The sequence below is a fragment of the Cibotium barometz genome, chromosome 19, assembly GCF_041138505.1.
Source record: "Cibotium barometz isolate CiBa-2024 chromosome 19, ASM4113850v1, whole genome shotgun sequence".
NCBI lineage: Eukaryota > Viridiplantae > Streptophyta > Polypodiopsida > Cyatheales > Cibotiaceae > Cibotium > Cibotium barometz.
Window position 1 is genome coordinate 27215037 of NC_141064.1, and position 12900 is coordinate 27227936.

Genomic DNA, 12900 nt, shown 5'->3' on the forward strand with positions numbered 1-12900 from the left:
GGCGATGTAGATATGAAGGGGTGGAAGAACCCGAGGGGGGGGTGGCGCAGGGAAAAAGCACACAAGAGCCGAGGACAGCCGGGCAGAGAGCAAGGGGGCAGGCAACAAGAGGAGGAAAGCCGAGAGAGGCGGCGCAAATTAGGGCAGGGCAAAGGTGGGGCGACAGTTGAGCATGGGGCACAAGAGAAAGAGAGGCACGGGCGGTCAGCAAGCAGAAAAGGGGGGGGAAGTGAGCACCAGGGCAGGGGGGACCGCAGCGAAGGCGGAAGGGACCAGGCGGCTAGGGCAAAACAGGGCAACGGGGGGGAGCTCCAGCTTGAGCTCGAGCTCGACTAAACAACAAGGTTTTTAGGGCCTAGACGGAAGGGTTTCCCTCATAGAAGCCTTGAGCTTCTAACATCTTGACAAGGATCCAAGGGGGCTCAGGCTGTGAGAAAAACTAATGCAAGATCTTTCTTGTACAACTTCCCATCACCTCTTGGAGAGTCTTCTGCGCAGGGAGGTGGAACTATTGCCTCTTTTGTCTTGACTTGTTGGCACTAATCCCCTTGGCTTAGGTATTCATCAGTAGACAACGGAATCCTTCTTGATCCATCTTGAAGGTGGGGTGGGGCCATGGATCAAATCTGGAGGATAAGGCTGAAGGCAGTGGTTGATGGCATTGGCGCGAGGATTTTGTAGGCGCTGCCAAGAAGGGTGATGGGTCACCACTATCATACCTCCAAGCGATCGCCTCCATTCTTGGGAATCAGATGAATGTGCCCCTTCGAGAGCCACTCCAACATGTGGCTAGTGACCATGATCTCGTTGAAGGCGGACCATGAGATCACAGTGATGAAGGAAGAGGGAAACCGGCAAGCCGTCCGCTCCAGGGAACATGCCAGCGAGGCAGGGCCCGAAGAGCCTCTCTTAGCTTTTCATTCGAGAAGGGCTAGCTCAATAAACCCTGTAAGCCTGGGGAGACCAACTTACGTGTGTGCTGCCAAACTCTCTGTCTCACTCGCTCAAACTAGGAGGAGAAGGGACCGGCTGAAAGCAATCCTCTGTAGAAATCTATGGAAATGGCATGCACCCCATGGACAAAGTGATAGGCATGTTAGCCAGATGCCCGCTCCGTCGTAGAAGTGTGGGCTTTCTAAGGTTATCAGTGCTAAAGCAGGATATGCTTTCTAAGGTTATCTCTACTATGAGATGGATAGCGGGGTGTCCCCCTAATTGTTAAGTTGTGAAGACCTTCGAAATGATCAGAGCCTGACCAGGCAGCCGGCCCCTCTCCCTGCGTATGCCGCTAGCCCTGCCCTCCCATCCCACGCACCAGCCTTGCGACTCCTCTGCCCCACTGCCCCGTCCCTTTCTTTTGCTTCCCCCTTCCTGACCCCTTACCATGGCCAAGCATCTCCTGCCCCCTCTGCTGTGCACCCGCCTTTCTGCTCTCCTTCACCCATGCAGCCCACCTCCCCCCCCCTTTCCTCCCCTCTGCAGCCCACCTTGCATTCCCTCCCTTCCTCCCCTCTGCTTGCTTCTATTCACCTTCCGCCCTCCTTTCCTTTTCCTTTTCCAGGTAGACTAGCCCCCACCGATGCCTTTATAGAATTTCCTCGTTGCCGACCCCAACTCAACTCTGCTTGCCATGCGGACAATACGCAGAGCAAAAACAAGTGAGCGCTTCATCACAAGAAAAGCTTCAGAATTATTTGACAGTTCAAAACGAGAGATGCTGACTTTGCAATTGGACGAACATGCACACCAACACACATATGATCAGTAAAGCTACCTAGTTGTTTGCTTCCAGCTTCATCTCCTTCTTGTAACACTATTCTGCAGCAGTACATCTCCAAAGGTATCTTCAATGGGTGGGGATCGAGAAAAACACCTGGCTCTTTAGAGGACAGCTTGATCATTTCTTCCATGCGGGTCAGCATGCCACTGGAGAGAGTGCGTGATAACCATTGTGCTTCGCCATGACAGTCATGATGATCACCTAGAAGAAGAATAGAGGCCTTGAAATATCGGAGCATTCTGCAGATTTGCTGGAAGGTCGGTCTAATCGAGGGCTCCCCATCCCAGCATTTCTCAATGTAGCTCGCCAGTGCAAGCGGACAGTGGTGGGGTAGCTTGGGTCTCTCACCTCCCCTCACTCTCCTGCAGATATTGCTTCTTTCAAAGGGAAACTTTCCTGTCAATATTTCATAACAAACCAATCCAAAGCTGTAGACATCGGCCTTCTTCGTATATTTTGCCTTGGGATCACCTTCCACCTCGTCCTCAGGGCTGGTCTCGAAAACCTCAGGAGCTCTCCATGCAGTTGTGCCTGTCTGTCTTGTGGTGTACTTTGAGCTGGCTTGCTTGGCTTTGGACATTCCAAAGTCTGCAATTTTAAGATGTGCGTGTAGACCACCCATCATGGTAAGGTATGGATTCGATTGGCCAGAATGTGATGGAAAGCTTACCAGAATGTTGAAAGATTTCAGATCTCGGTGAATGATGCCGAGGCTGTGCAGGTACTCCATGCCCTTGGCGATCTGGAGCATGAAGTCCACTGCAACCAGGAGAGGGAAGGGAGGATTCAACCCTTTCCCCATTCTGTCCATCATCAGAACCCGAAGGTCTTGATGCATCAGTTCCATCACTAAACTACACTTCTTGAGAGCCGGGTTCTTTGTGCAGCACACAAGGTGTATTACATTGGGGTGCCGCAACCTGGCCTGAATGACCGCTTCCCTCCCAAACTCTATGTCATCTTCCACATAGAAGAATTCTTTGACTGCAAAGCGACCCCCCAGCCAATTGGTCTCATGGACTGTGCCAAAGCCACCCGTGCCAATAGCGTTGTACTTTGTTTTCAACTCCTCTGGATCTACCCAAAGGTATGCTGGCAAACCATCACTTGCCACACCTTCCAGATCTGAGGCGTGGGACAGTTTCTGCGAAATGATATCAGCAAGGCATGACATGTCTCCTCCTTCCTCTACCTTCACACTAGCCAAATACTCCAGAGCAGAGCTTAAGTCTTCGCCCGCACCTTCAGCTGCCCAAATCTCGCCGATCCTTCTCATCTCCTGCATCAAATCCATGCTGTCAAGATGTGCACCCCTCAAGGCCTGCTCAACCACATAATAGCACCAAACCAGGTCGTGCAGATGAAGGTCCACAACATCCGTGCTTATCCCTAGCTTGAGTGCCTTGTCTACCAGCCACATATGGTTGTCTGAGCTTCCTCTGATGCAGTCGTCCAGACATCTTTCCCCTTCTTGCATCACGTGATAGAGAGCCTCCAAAGGCCCACTTAGCTTGTGAGATAAGGTCTCCTGCTCAGATGACCCCAACATGGAGCAAGCGTGTTCTACTTGCCGTATGACTGCATCTAGCACCACTGAGTAAGACCTTGCAAGGCATCGCCACTTGCTGCGATGCAAAATTAGCAACGAATTGCATTCGAGTCTGCCTTGAATCCGTTGGCATAGCTGGCCACAAGTCTCGGGAATGTTTCTGATATGGTCTGGCCAGATAGACGACATCGCAGAGAAGCTCTCTGAGTCGATATCGGGCAGCTACCTCAGGTTGCCGCACATTTTGGGGTCAAAACTCTTTCTTTACAAAATTGAGTTTCAACACAGCACGGATGTAGTGGACCTTCATCTACACGACCTGGTTTCAAGTTTGAAATTGTGGAATATGACTGCTTATTATAGTTGCCTTTCCCCAATGTTAGATATAAAATCGAACTACCTCAATAATGTTAGATAAAAAATCGAACTACCTCAATATTGTTAGATTAAAAACTAACTAAAATCTTCACTGTTAATTTCAAGGTAATGCTTTCCCTGATTTATTCTTTCCTAGGCTTGTGTTTCATATTTCTTCTCTCTCTCTCTCTCTCTCTCTCTCTCTCTCTCCCCCATGGTACCAATGTATCACTTTTTGTCTCGTTGACCTTTGGGGTCTTTCATACATTAATATTACTTTGTTACTCTCTCTCTCTTCCCCTCACCTTGAGCAAAGGACAGGTTAATGTGACTTCTCACTTGCTGACTCCTAGCAAATTGAATGGATAATGTTGCCTAGCAATGCCCCTAAGCATCATCAAAGTATATAGTATATTGAGTTGGTTTATCTCCCCTTATCTTCATTCACATCATTTGCCTCATGTTAAGGTTTGGGAGTATGACTACATTTCATTAGGCAAGAAGATAGTGCAAAGCAAATATGGTGATCCATGGTAGATGAGTGATCGTTTTTTGGACAAGAAAGATTTGCAAGTCCAAGCAATTAGATGATATGCCCTATGCTCCCCTCGTGCCCCTCTATGAGCAACCAATCTACATACAAATATAAAATTGCCCATAAGTAATCCTTATTATTTAATATTTTGTTGTCCCTTCATGGGCTAGTGTTATAACCTTAGCTCCCCCCTAGCTAAACACACATGGCTACCCCCACCACTCCTTATCCACAATTGTGGTGTGGCCCAATCCCTCAAGCACCTTGCTACTATGATCCCCCCTCCCTCATTGAACTAGCCTTCCCTATGTCCTCCATTTCCTCAAGTTGGTGTGTGATCCTCGACCCTTGTAGCCCCTGCCACCTCTCCTATACTCCCTCCTCCTTGACGCCCCCCATCGTCATAGTCAACCAAGAAAAGACACAACAACTAAAAAAGAAAAGAGGCTTGAAGAAAGAAAACACAAAATGAAGAGCCTTAATGTGAACACAAGGGCTTATCACAATCACATACGACCAAACACAAACTCAAAGAGAAGGCTTTCTAACATTATAAAACCACAATATAGAAACAAATTGATTGAATAATTTATTATTTACGAGAGGCTAGATAATGGAATACAAGCACATACATTTATTATAAGCCCATAACGTTTGATAAGATATGAGATTCCACAAAATAATGCCTACTACGAATTGACAGAATAAAATGAGGAAGTCAATTTTGGGGGGTGAAACTTCTCTAAATAACTACCCTTCCTTCAAAAAAGTATCAATAATAACTCTTCCTTCCATCCATTTTGACAAGATGAGATGAGCATGTCAATTTGGGTTGTGAAACTACTCTGAATAATAACCCTTACTTCAAAAAGTATCATCCATTTTCGTGCTTCTGTGCCCGCATCTTCTCCCTTTTGCTTTAGTTGTGCTCATTTCAGTTTTTTCACTACCCATAACTTTGTGCCTCTTAAGGCTTTACATTACCAAAGGATTGCAATCTTATCTTATTTATCCTTAAATGTGACCATTACATGCATGATACTTGTATATGAATTGTATCTTGGATATAGCTTTCGTCTCTCATTTGATTATAGGTGTGGCACGTAACACTTCGCAGATCAACATGGTTTCACCCACTCAACCTACCCGCAAGGTGCTTTATCATCTTACCCACTTGAACAAGCACCTATCTCTTGTCTGGAAAATATAAAACGACCTTACCATGAGCTCAATGTTAAATAGGGAAAGCTTAAGGACTTCATGTACATACTTGCTTAAGACTAGTAATAGCAGTCATACATTTTTAAGTCACGTGTATATAAGTGAAATTTAACAATTAGAAATATACATTCATTCCCTTGCAATAGAATACTTGTGAGCTCTTCACTTCTCTACTCTTGCTTACCTATGTTCTATTAGATTCTTGTATAATAGATGGTTTGCCTACTTCAACTAGTTTGCTTATAGACTGCTCCCTCTCAGTAGCTTCTTCTTCCTCCACCTTTTTTGAGAGATAACTACCACGAAGGCCATTCTCTTCTTGCCTCCATCTAGGCATAGAGAGCTTTTCCTTCACCCTCATAGCCATGGAGCATTCTAGTGTAACAATAGAGTGAGGATGTGATGGAGAAGCTATTGCATGCACATCAGGAGCTGCAATTACGTGTATATAAGTGAAATTTAACAATTAGAAATATACATTCATTCCCTTGCAATAGAATACTTGTGAGCTCTTCACTTCTCTACTCTTGCTTACCTATGTTCTATTAGATTCTTGTATAATAGATGGTTTGGTATATAGTGTAGTATGATGTATACGAAGTACACAAAATTCTCGAGGTCTGCAGCGCGATTTGGATGCGTTTTGGGCACTGCAAGGATTCTGTAAACGCTTTAGAGGCATAATTTTGGATTGATTTTGCTCGATTTTGGATGTTTGGACTGTAGAGCGGAAAAGATTTAGTGTGCAATAGCATCTAAAATGTCTTCAACAACATCAACCATCATACTTTTGCCAGTAACACTCTATTTTCTACTCTATGTTATTTTTCATACACTTTGCAGGTGATTCAAACAATTGCCGGGGTTGCATTCAATGAATACAGAAGAGTACTTGCAGTGTGTTGAAATATTTTGCATTTGGTAGACAGTCATGGGCTGGTAGTAGTGATGTATTCAACATGTTGTATAATGAGGACAAACTTGATGAGACTAACTACCCATTGTGGTCCTATCTGATAAGGCATGTACTGGTTTTGCTAAAGGCCTTTGGAATGTGGTCAGTGGTAGTGAAACTCAACCTGTTTTACAACTATCAGTGCAACTAGGTGCTGTAGGTACATCTGAAGTAGAATCTGATACAGATGTGGCTCCTCCACATGCACCACCAGTACCTCCCACTGCTACTCAAACGAGATGGGATGGAAGAGATACACAGGCACATGCATTGCTTACACTTTCTATGAAGCAAAGCATTATTCCTCATATTCGGTCATGTAAGACTTCAAAACAGGCATGGGATGCACGTGCTGCATTATGCCAGGTACACAATGAAGCACGTGTTGCATATCTCAAACAATTAGAGTCTGAGCACATGAACGAGGGAGATTCAATAAACAGCTTCTTGACCAAGATCAAAGATTTGATGGAGTAGCTCGCTAGTGTGGATGAGATATATCTTGATAGTACATTGGTGCCCACGGTTCTTAATGCATTGCCGGATTCTTATCAGAGTTTTGACTCTACCCTTAGACTCATGATGAAGGGAAATCCAAATGCCCTTACATTTGATGAGCTAGATTCAGTACTCTTGCAAAAAGAGCAGTCTAAGCAAAATAGATCTGTTATGCGAGTTGGTGACCAATCTTTTGTTGCCAGTCAGAAAGGCAAAGGTAAAGCTTCTTCGCACCTTCTTCGCACAGTGGCTATAAGCCAAAATCAGAATCCTCGGGTAAGGATGCAAAGAAAGAAGGTGATAAGCCTAAAAAGAACGACGACTGTCACTATTGCAGAAAACCAGGGCACTACATAAATTAGTTTAAGAAAAGGCTAGAGAAGGATACAAAGAAAGAATCGGGCATGGTTGTGGCTGATGCATCTGCACCAAGTGTAGAGAAGAAGAAATCTGTAAGTTTTGCTCAAGATGATTGGGCATGGACTGTACATTGTAGTTATGACCCTTCTAGTCATGATGTATGCATGTCAGTGGCCGAATCGAATGCTTGGTACTTTGACAGTGGTGCTAGTAAGCACATTACTTCACAAAAAAAAAAATATTCTCATCTCTAGAATCTATCCCAAGTGCAGGAACCGTCACATGTGTAAATGGTTCCTCATATCCTATCAAAGGAGTTGGTAGAGTTGTACTCACTTCTACAACTTGGGGCACGTTTACTCTTTCTAAAGTTTTATATGTGCCAGCCATTAAGAAGAACTTGCTGTCAGTTTCAGCCTTAGCCTTGTCAGGCTTGATGGTCAAATTTGTGGATGACAGATGTACAGTTCAGGATAGAAATAACGGTTATTCTATCATTACCTCAGGTACCTTGTTTCATGGCCTATACAAGATAGATGAATTTGAGAAGTTGCAAGATGATGCTTGCTCAGTTTCTACGACTCGTATTATGAGTGATGCAGAATTATGGCATGCACGATTTGGCCATCTGAATCATGGCAGTTTATTATGCCTTCAAAGGCATGATATGGTGTCTGAGTAACCAACTCTTGAGACCCCTAGTAGACATGTATGTGAGGGGTGTATTCTTGGAAAATACATCAGGCATCATTTCCAAAGGATGGATCTGTCAGAGTTGTTAAGAAATTACAACTTATACGTAGTGATGTATGTGTGGTCCTATGAGGACACCATCTATTGGGGGATATCTCTACTTCATCACTTTTATTAATGATTACTCTAGATAAAGCTGGGTGTATCCATTAAAGTAGAAGTTGGAGGTTTTTATGTGCTTTATGCACTTTGTATCCATGGCTGAAAATGAATGTGAATGTAAAGTTGGCACCCTTTGTTCAAATCGATGGGGGGAGTATATGTCCAAGGAATTTCATGCATATATGGCTAAAAAAGGCATAAGGCATCAATGTACAGTGCCATACACACCTGAACAAAATGGTATGGCTAAGAGGAAGAACAAGTCTCTCATGAAGATGACACGATGTATGGTGAAAGCCCAAGATTTACCTCATGGTTTTTGGTTAGAGACAACTATGTGCACAAACTATGTATTCAACAAATGCCCTACCAAGGCCTTGCAGTTTAAACTCCTTATGAAGCTTGGCATGGCAGGAAGCCTTCTGTGGCTCATTTGCGTATTTTTGATTGTCTTGCTTATGCTCTTATGCCTAAGCAACAACGCAGTAAGCTTGATGATAAGGAAATTAAATGCATATTTGTGGGATATACAGTTCAGAAAGTAAGGGATATATACTCTACCATCTGGCCTCAAAGCTGATTTTGGTAAGTAGAGATGTTGTTTTTGTCAAAAACTCAATTCAGCCCATGCTTTCATGCAAGAAACAGCAAAATGTATGCTCACAGGACATGTTTGATTTGCTCCTACCTTTGTTTAATGGAGGGTAACCATATGTAGAGCAATTGAATGCTCAACCAAGTGCTGAAATTAAGCCTTTGTAGGTGCAAAATCAACCTTTTGATGAGGCAATTATTGAGGATGTAGTGGATGAGGAGAGAGCAGCCATAGAACAATCTAGGCGTATGCCAAAATGGCTTGTGCAGACATTGAGGGGGATAGCAAGTTTGCAGCTCCTTTACCTAGCAGAAGTTGTGCAGGTTCTCATCATGCAGATTATTCTCATGTGGATCATGTTCTCATTTCTACTTTATGTAATGAGGAGGAACCTGTTGAGGAAGCACAAGATGATGATCATTGGATGCATGCTATGCAGGATAAGTATAACTCTATACTCAAGAATGACACCTGGTATTTGACATATCTACCTCTTGGCAAGAAGGCCATTGGTACTAAGTGGGTTTCTATGTTAAAATGCAAAGCAGATGGTAGCATTGATTGCTACAAGGCCAAACTTGTTGCAAAGGGGTATGCCCAACAAAAGGGCATTGATTATGATGAGACCTTTGCAACCACATCTCATATGACTACCATTAGGTGTCTCATTGCTTTGGCAGCACATCATGGGTGGAATAAACATTAGTTGGACATTAAGATTGCATTCTTAAATGGTGATTTACATGAGGAGGTCCATGTATTGCAGCCTCCTAGTTTTGCTTTGTGAAAGGAGAAGAGTCTAAAGTATGCAAGTTGAAAAAGGCTCTTTATGGCCTTAAGCAGGTCCTAGAGCATGGTATGAGGAGATTCATGCATACTTGGTTGCAAATGATTTTTGCACCAGTCCAACAGAGAGTACCCTCTATGTGAAGAGGAGTAAGGATACATTTTTTGTCATCGTTCTATATGTTCATGACATGCTGTTCATCACAGGACCCAATATAGATCAGATTTCAATCTTTAAGCTAATTCGCAGTCATTGTTTGAGATGTCAAATTTGGGACCCTTGCATTACTATTTGGGGATTTAGTTTATACAGCACAATGATGGCATTGTTATTTTACAGTAGTCTAAATATATACAGAAGCTATTGAAGAGGATTAATCTTGAAAACTGTAAACCTATGGCTACACCTATGGTGACAGGTACTTGACTTAGTCTTCAAGATGCAGGAGACTCTTTTGATACTAGTTTGTATCAGCAGGCTGTTGGATCCCTTCTTTATGTGTGCAACACGAGGCCATATATACAGTATGCGGTCTCATAGTTGAGTAGATTTATGCATAGCCCAGGTACGAAGCATTGGCAGGCTATTAAGCGGGTTTGTCGCTATTTACAGGGCACTCAGTATTTTGGATTATTTTATCCATAAGGGGGTGAGTCACAGCTGCATGCTTTCAGTGATTCAAATTGGGCTGGATATTATGCCACACGAGTGTCCACTAGTGGGTTTTGCTTTTGCCTTGGTGATTCATGTATATCATTGCTCAGCAAGAAGCAGCTTATAGTGGCTACTTCTTCCAACTATGAAGTTGAGTACAGGAGGGCAGCTTTTACAATTACAGGTTAGTATATGTGGCTCAGACGTCTTATGGCTGATTTAGGTGTTGGACAGTCATCTAGCACTACGATTTTCACTGACAGCCAGAGCGCATTAGCAGTTGCGAGGAACCTAGTGTTTCATGTTCGCACTAAGCACATTGAGGTGCATTACCACCATGTCAGGGAAAGACTCTCTGTAGTAGTAGAGATCACCTTGGTCTATGTGCCTACACATGACAACATGGCATATTTATTCACGAAGACTCTTCCTCGTGAAAAGTTTGAAGCTTTTCGTAAAGCTTTGGTCTTACTTCCTTTTCAAGATTGATCAGCCATACCCTGTACATGTTCACATCATCACTCCAGGAGGGATTTGTAGCATTATATGGTAGCAATGTGTGTGAACACACTTAGGACCACCGGGGTACTTTTTCCCTTACTAGGAGGTTTTTTCCCTGATGTGTATGTACACCCTCTTATCTACTCATTTTGGGTTGTGTACTTATCTTTCGTATCTAGCACACATTTGTTCATTCTAATCTAGTGAGTTTGTGTGCTCTCAAGCTTATCTATCTCTTGTGTGTGTGCATTGTTGCAACCCTAACCCTAATTCCAACACTCTAATCTGTAAAAATATTTGCTTAATAGTTTTTTTTACACAGGACGGATGTCAATAGGAGAGAAAAAAATGAGCAAAGTCAACAAATCAACAATTCTTGATATTGTAGAAGGTAATTAATCTTAACAAGTAATATCTAGATAATTGATATTTTTCTCTAAATTTTGTGTATGATGTCTAATATTTACTATACATTCAACATGTCCCTACCTCTCATCTAGAAAATATACCCATTTATGTAGAGGCTTAAACGTTCAAACTCTCAGTTTCAGAAAGAGGAGAGGAATACATATCTAATGTATTCAAAGATTTTTGGGCATAAAAATTCATTAAGGATCAATGTACAACTCCTTATACACCAAGGAAAAATGGTATTATTGTTCAGGGGAGAAACATAACTCTCATAGAGATGGTTGGATGCATGGTCAAAGGTTAGCAGCTTCCACACAAGTTTTGGATGGAAGCTATTTTTACTGCATAGGTGCCCCACTAAAGCTTTGAATACTATCACTCCTTATTAGACTTGGTTCAATCAAAAACCTAAGGTTGAACACATGCATGTTTTTGGTTTTTTGGCATATGCACATGTGCCAGCACAAAGCAAAACTAAGCTTAATGAACGACTAAGTAGTGAAATGCATTTTTATTGGTGGTAGTGTTAAAAGCAAAGGTTATCATCTCTATGATCCTCTCAGAAAGAAGATTATTATCAATAGTGTTGAAAGCAAAGGTTATCATCTCTATGATCCTCTCACAAAGGACATTATTATCAGTAGGGATGTCATTTTTTGCAGCGGATTCTATCTATCCAATGATGGAATTCAATAAGCATACCTATGCCAATTCTCCAGACATGTTTGATGGTTTATTACATGTGCCATTATTTGTTGCTTATTAGTAGATTTTGCTTATAATTGATCTTTGTTTGTTGCAAGGGGGCAATGCTCAAGGATTTGATGTACCAACTTCAAATAAGCTAGAAGATGCAGTAGTAGATGCATCAACTTCAAGTAAGCTAGAAGATGTAGTAAATACTGAAAGATCGGTAATCAATAAATCTAGGCTTATGCCTAAATAGGTTAGAAGCACCTTGCAGGATAGTAAATTGTTTGCTTCTTTTGCAAAGCAGAACCAGATCCGGTGCTACTTGAACCACTTCTTTATCAGTAGATATTCTTGATTTTTTATTTCTTAGTTCTCTACATGATGTAGAAAGAGGCTCAAGAAGATCCAACTTTGGGCGAATGCCATGCAAGATGAAATTCATGCCATTCAAAAAAATTATACTTGGGATTTAGTGAATCTACCATTTGGCAAGAAAGCTATTGGTACTAAGTAGGGATTTAGTGGATCTACTACTTGGGAAGAAATCTATTGGTACTAAGTGGGGATTTAAAGTCAAGAGAAAGGAAGATCGATCTATTGACAGATTCAAGGCCAAACTTGTTTACAAAAGGTTATGCTTAGCATTGCTTATCATGAAACTTTTGTTCCCACTTTACGTATGACCACTATCCAATTTGTTATTTCTTTGGAAGGACATCATGGATGGAAAGTGTACCAATTGGACATCAAAACAATGTTCTTAAATGGCGACTTGCAAAGAAGAAGCTTATGTTAGTCAACCATCTGGATTCGCCCAACCTGGTCAAGAATAGAAGGTATGCAAGCTTAATAAAGCTTTATATGGTTTGAAACAAGCTCCTCAAGCTTGGTACCTGAGGATTCATGCCTATTGGACTAGACAAAGATTTCAAAATAGTCTTACAAAATGCATTTTATATGTGAAAAGTAATATGCAAGATTTGCTTGTTGTCATTCTCTATGTAGATGACATGCTAGGCACAATGCGGATTTCATTATAGCTTTTAAGGCTAAACTTGCCTCAAATTTTATGATGCCATATCTTGGCCTCTTGCACTATTACGTGGGTATGCAGTTTATATAGCAAGATGATGATATAGTCATTAAGCA

The 12900-nt window shown here is 42.3% G+C and overlaps 1 protein-coding gene across 3 annotated transcripts in view; it reads right to left on the reverse strand.

Annotated features, from left to right (window-relative positions):
- The window catches only part of LOC147628394 (uncharacterized), a 47582-nt gene extending 43772 nt beyond the window's left edge, over nt 1–3810 (reverse strand). The window contains exon 1 of one of the 3 annotated variants that reach the window (XR_015268085.1): nt 1775–3671. Coding sequence is in view for 2 of the 3 variants with exons in the window: in XM_086813496.1 (XP_086669622.1) it covers nt 1775–3518 (1744 nt within the window). In the remaining variant the exon portion in view is untranslated. Of the gene's footprint in view, nt 1–1774 lie in introns of all 3 variants that reach the window. The other 2 variants (XM_086813496.1, XM_086813497.1) reach the window with 2 other exon arrangements.
- Nucleotides 3811–12900: the final 9090 nt, after the last annotated feature.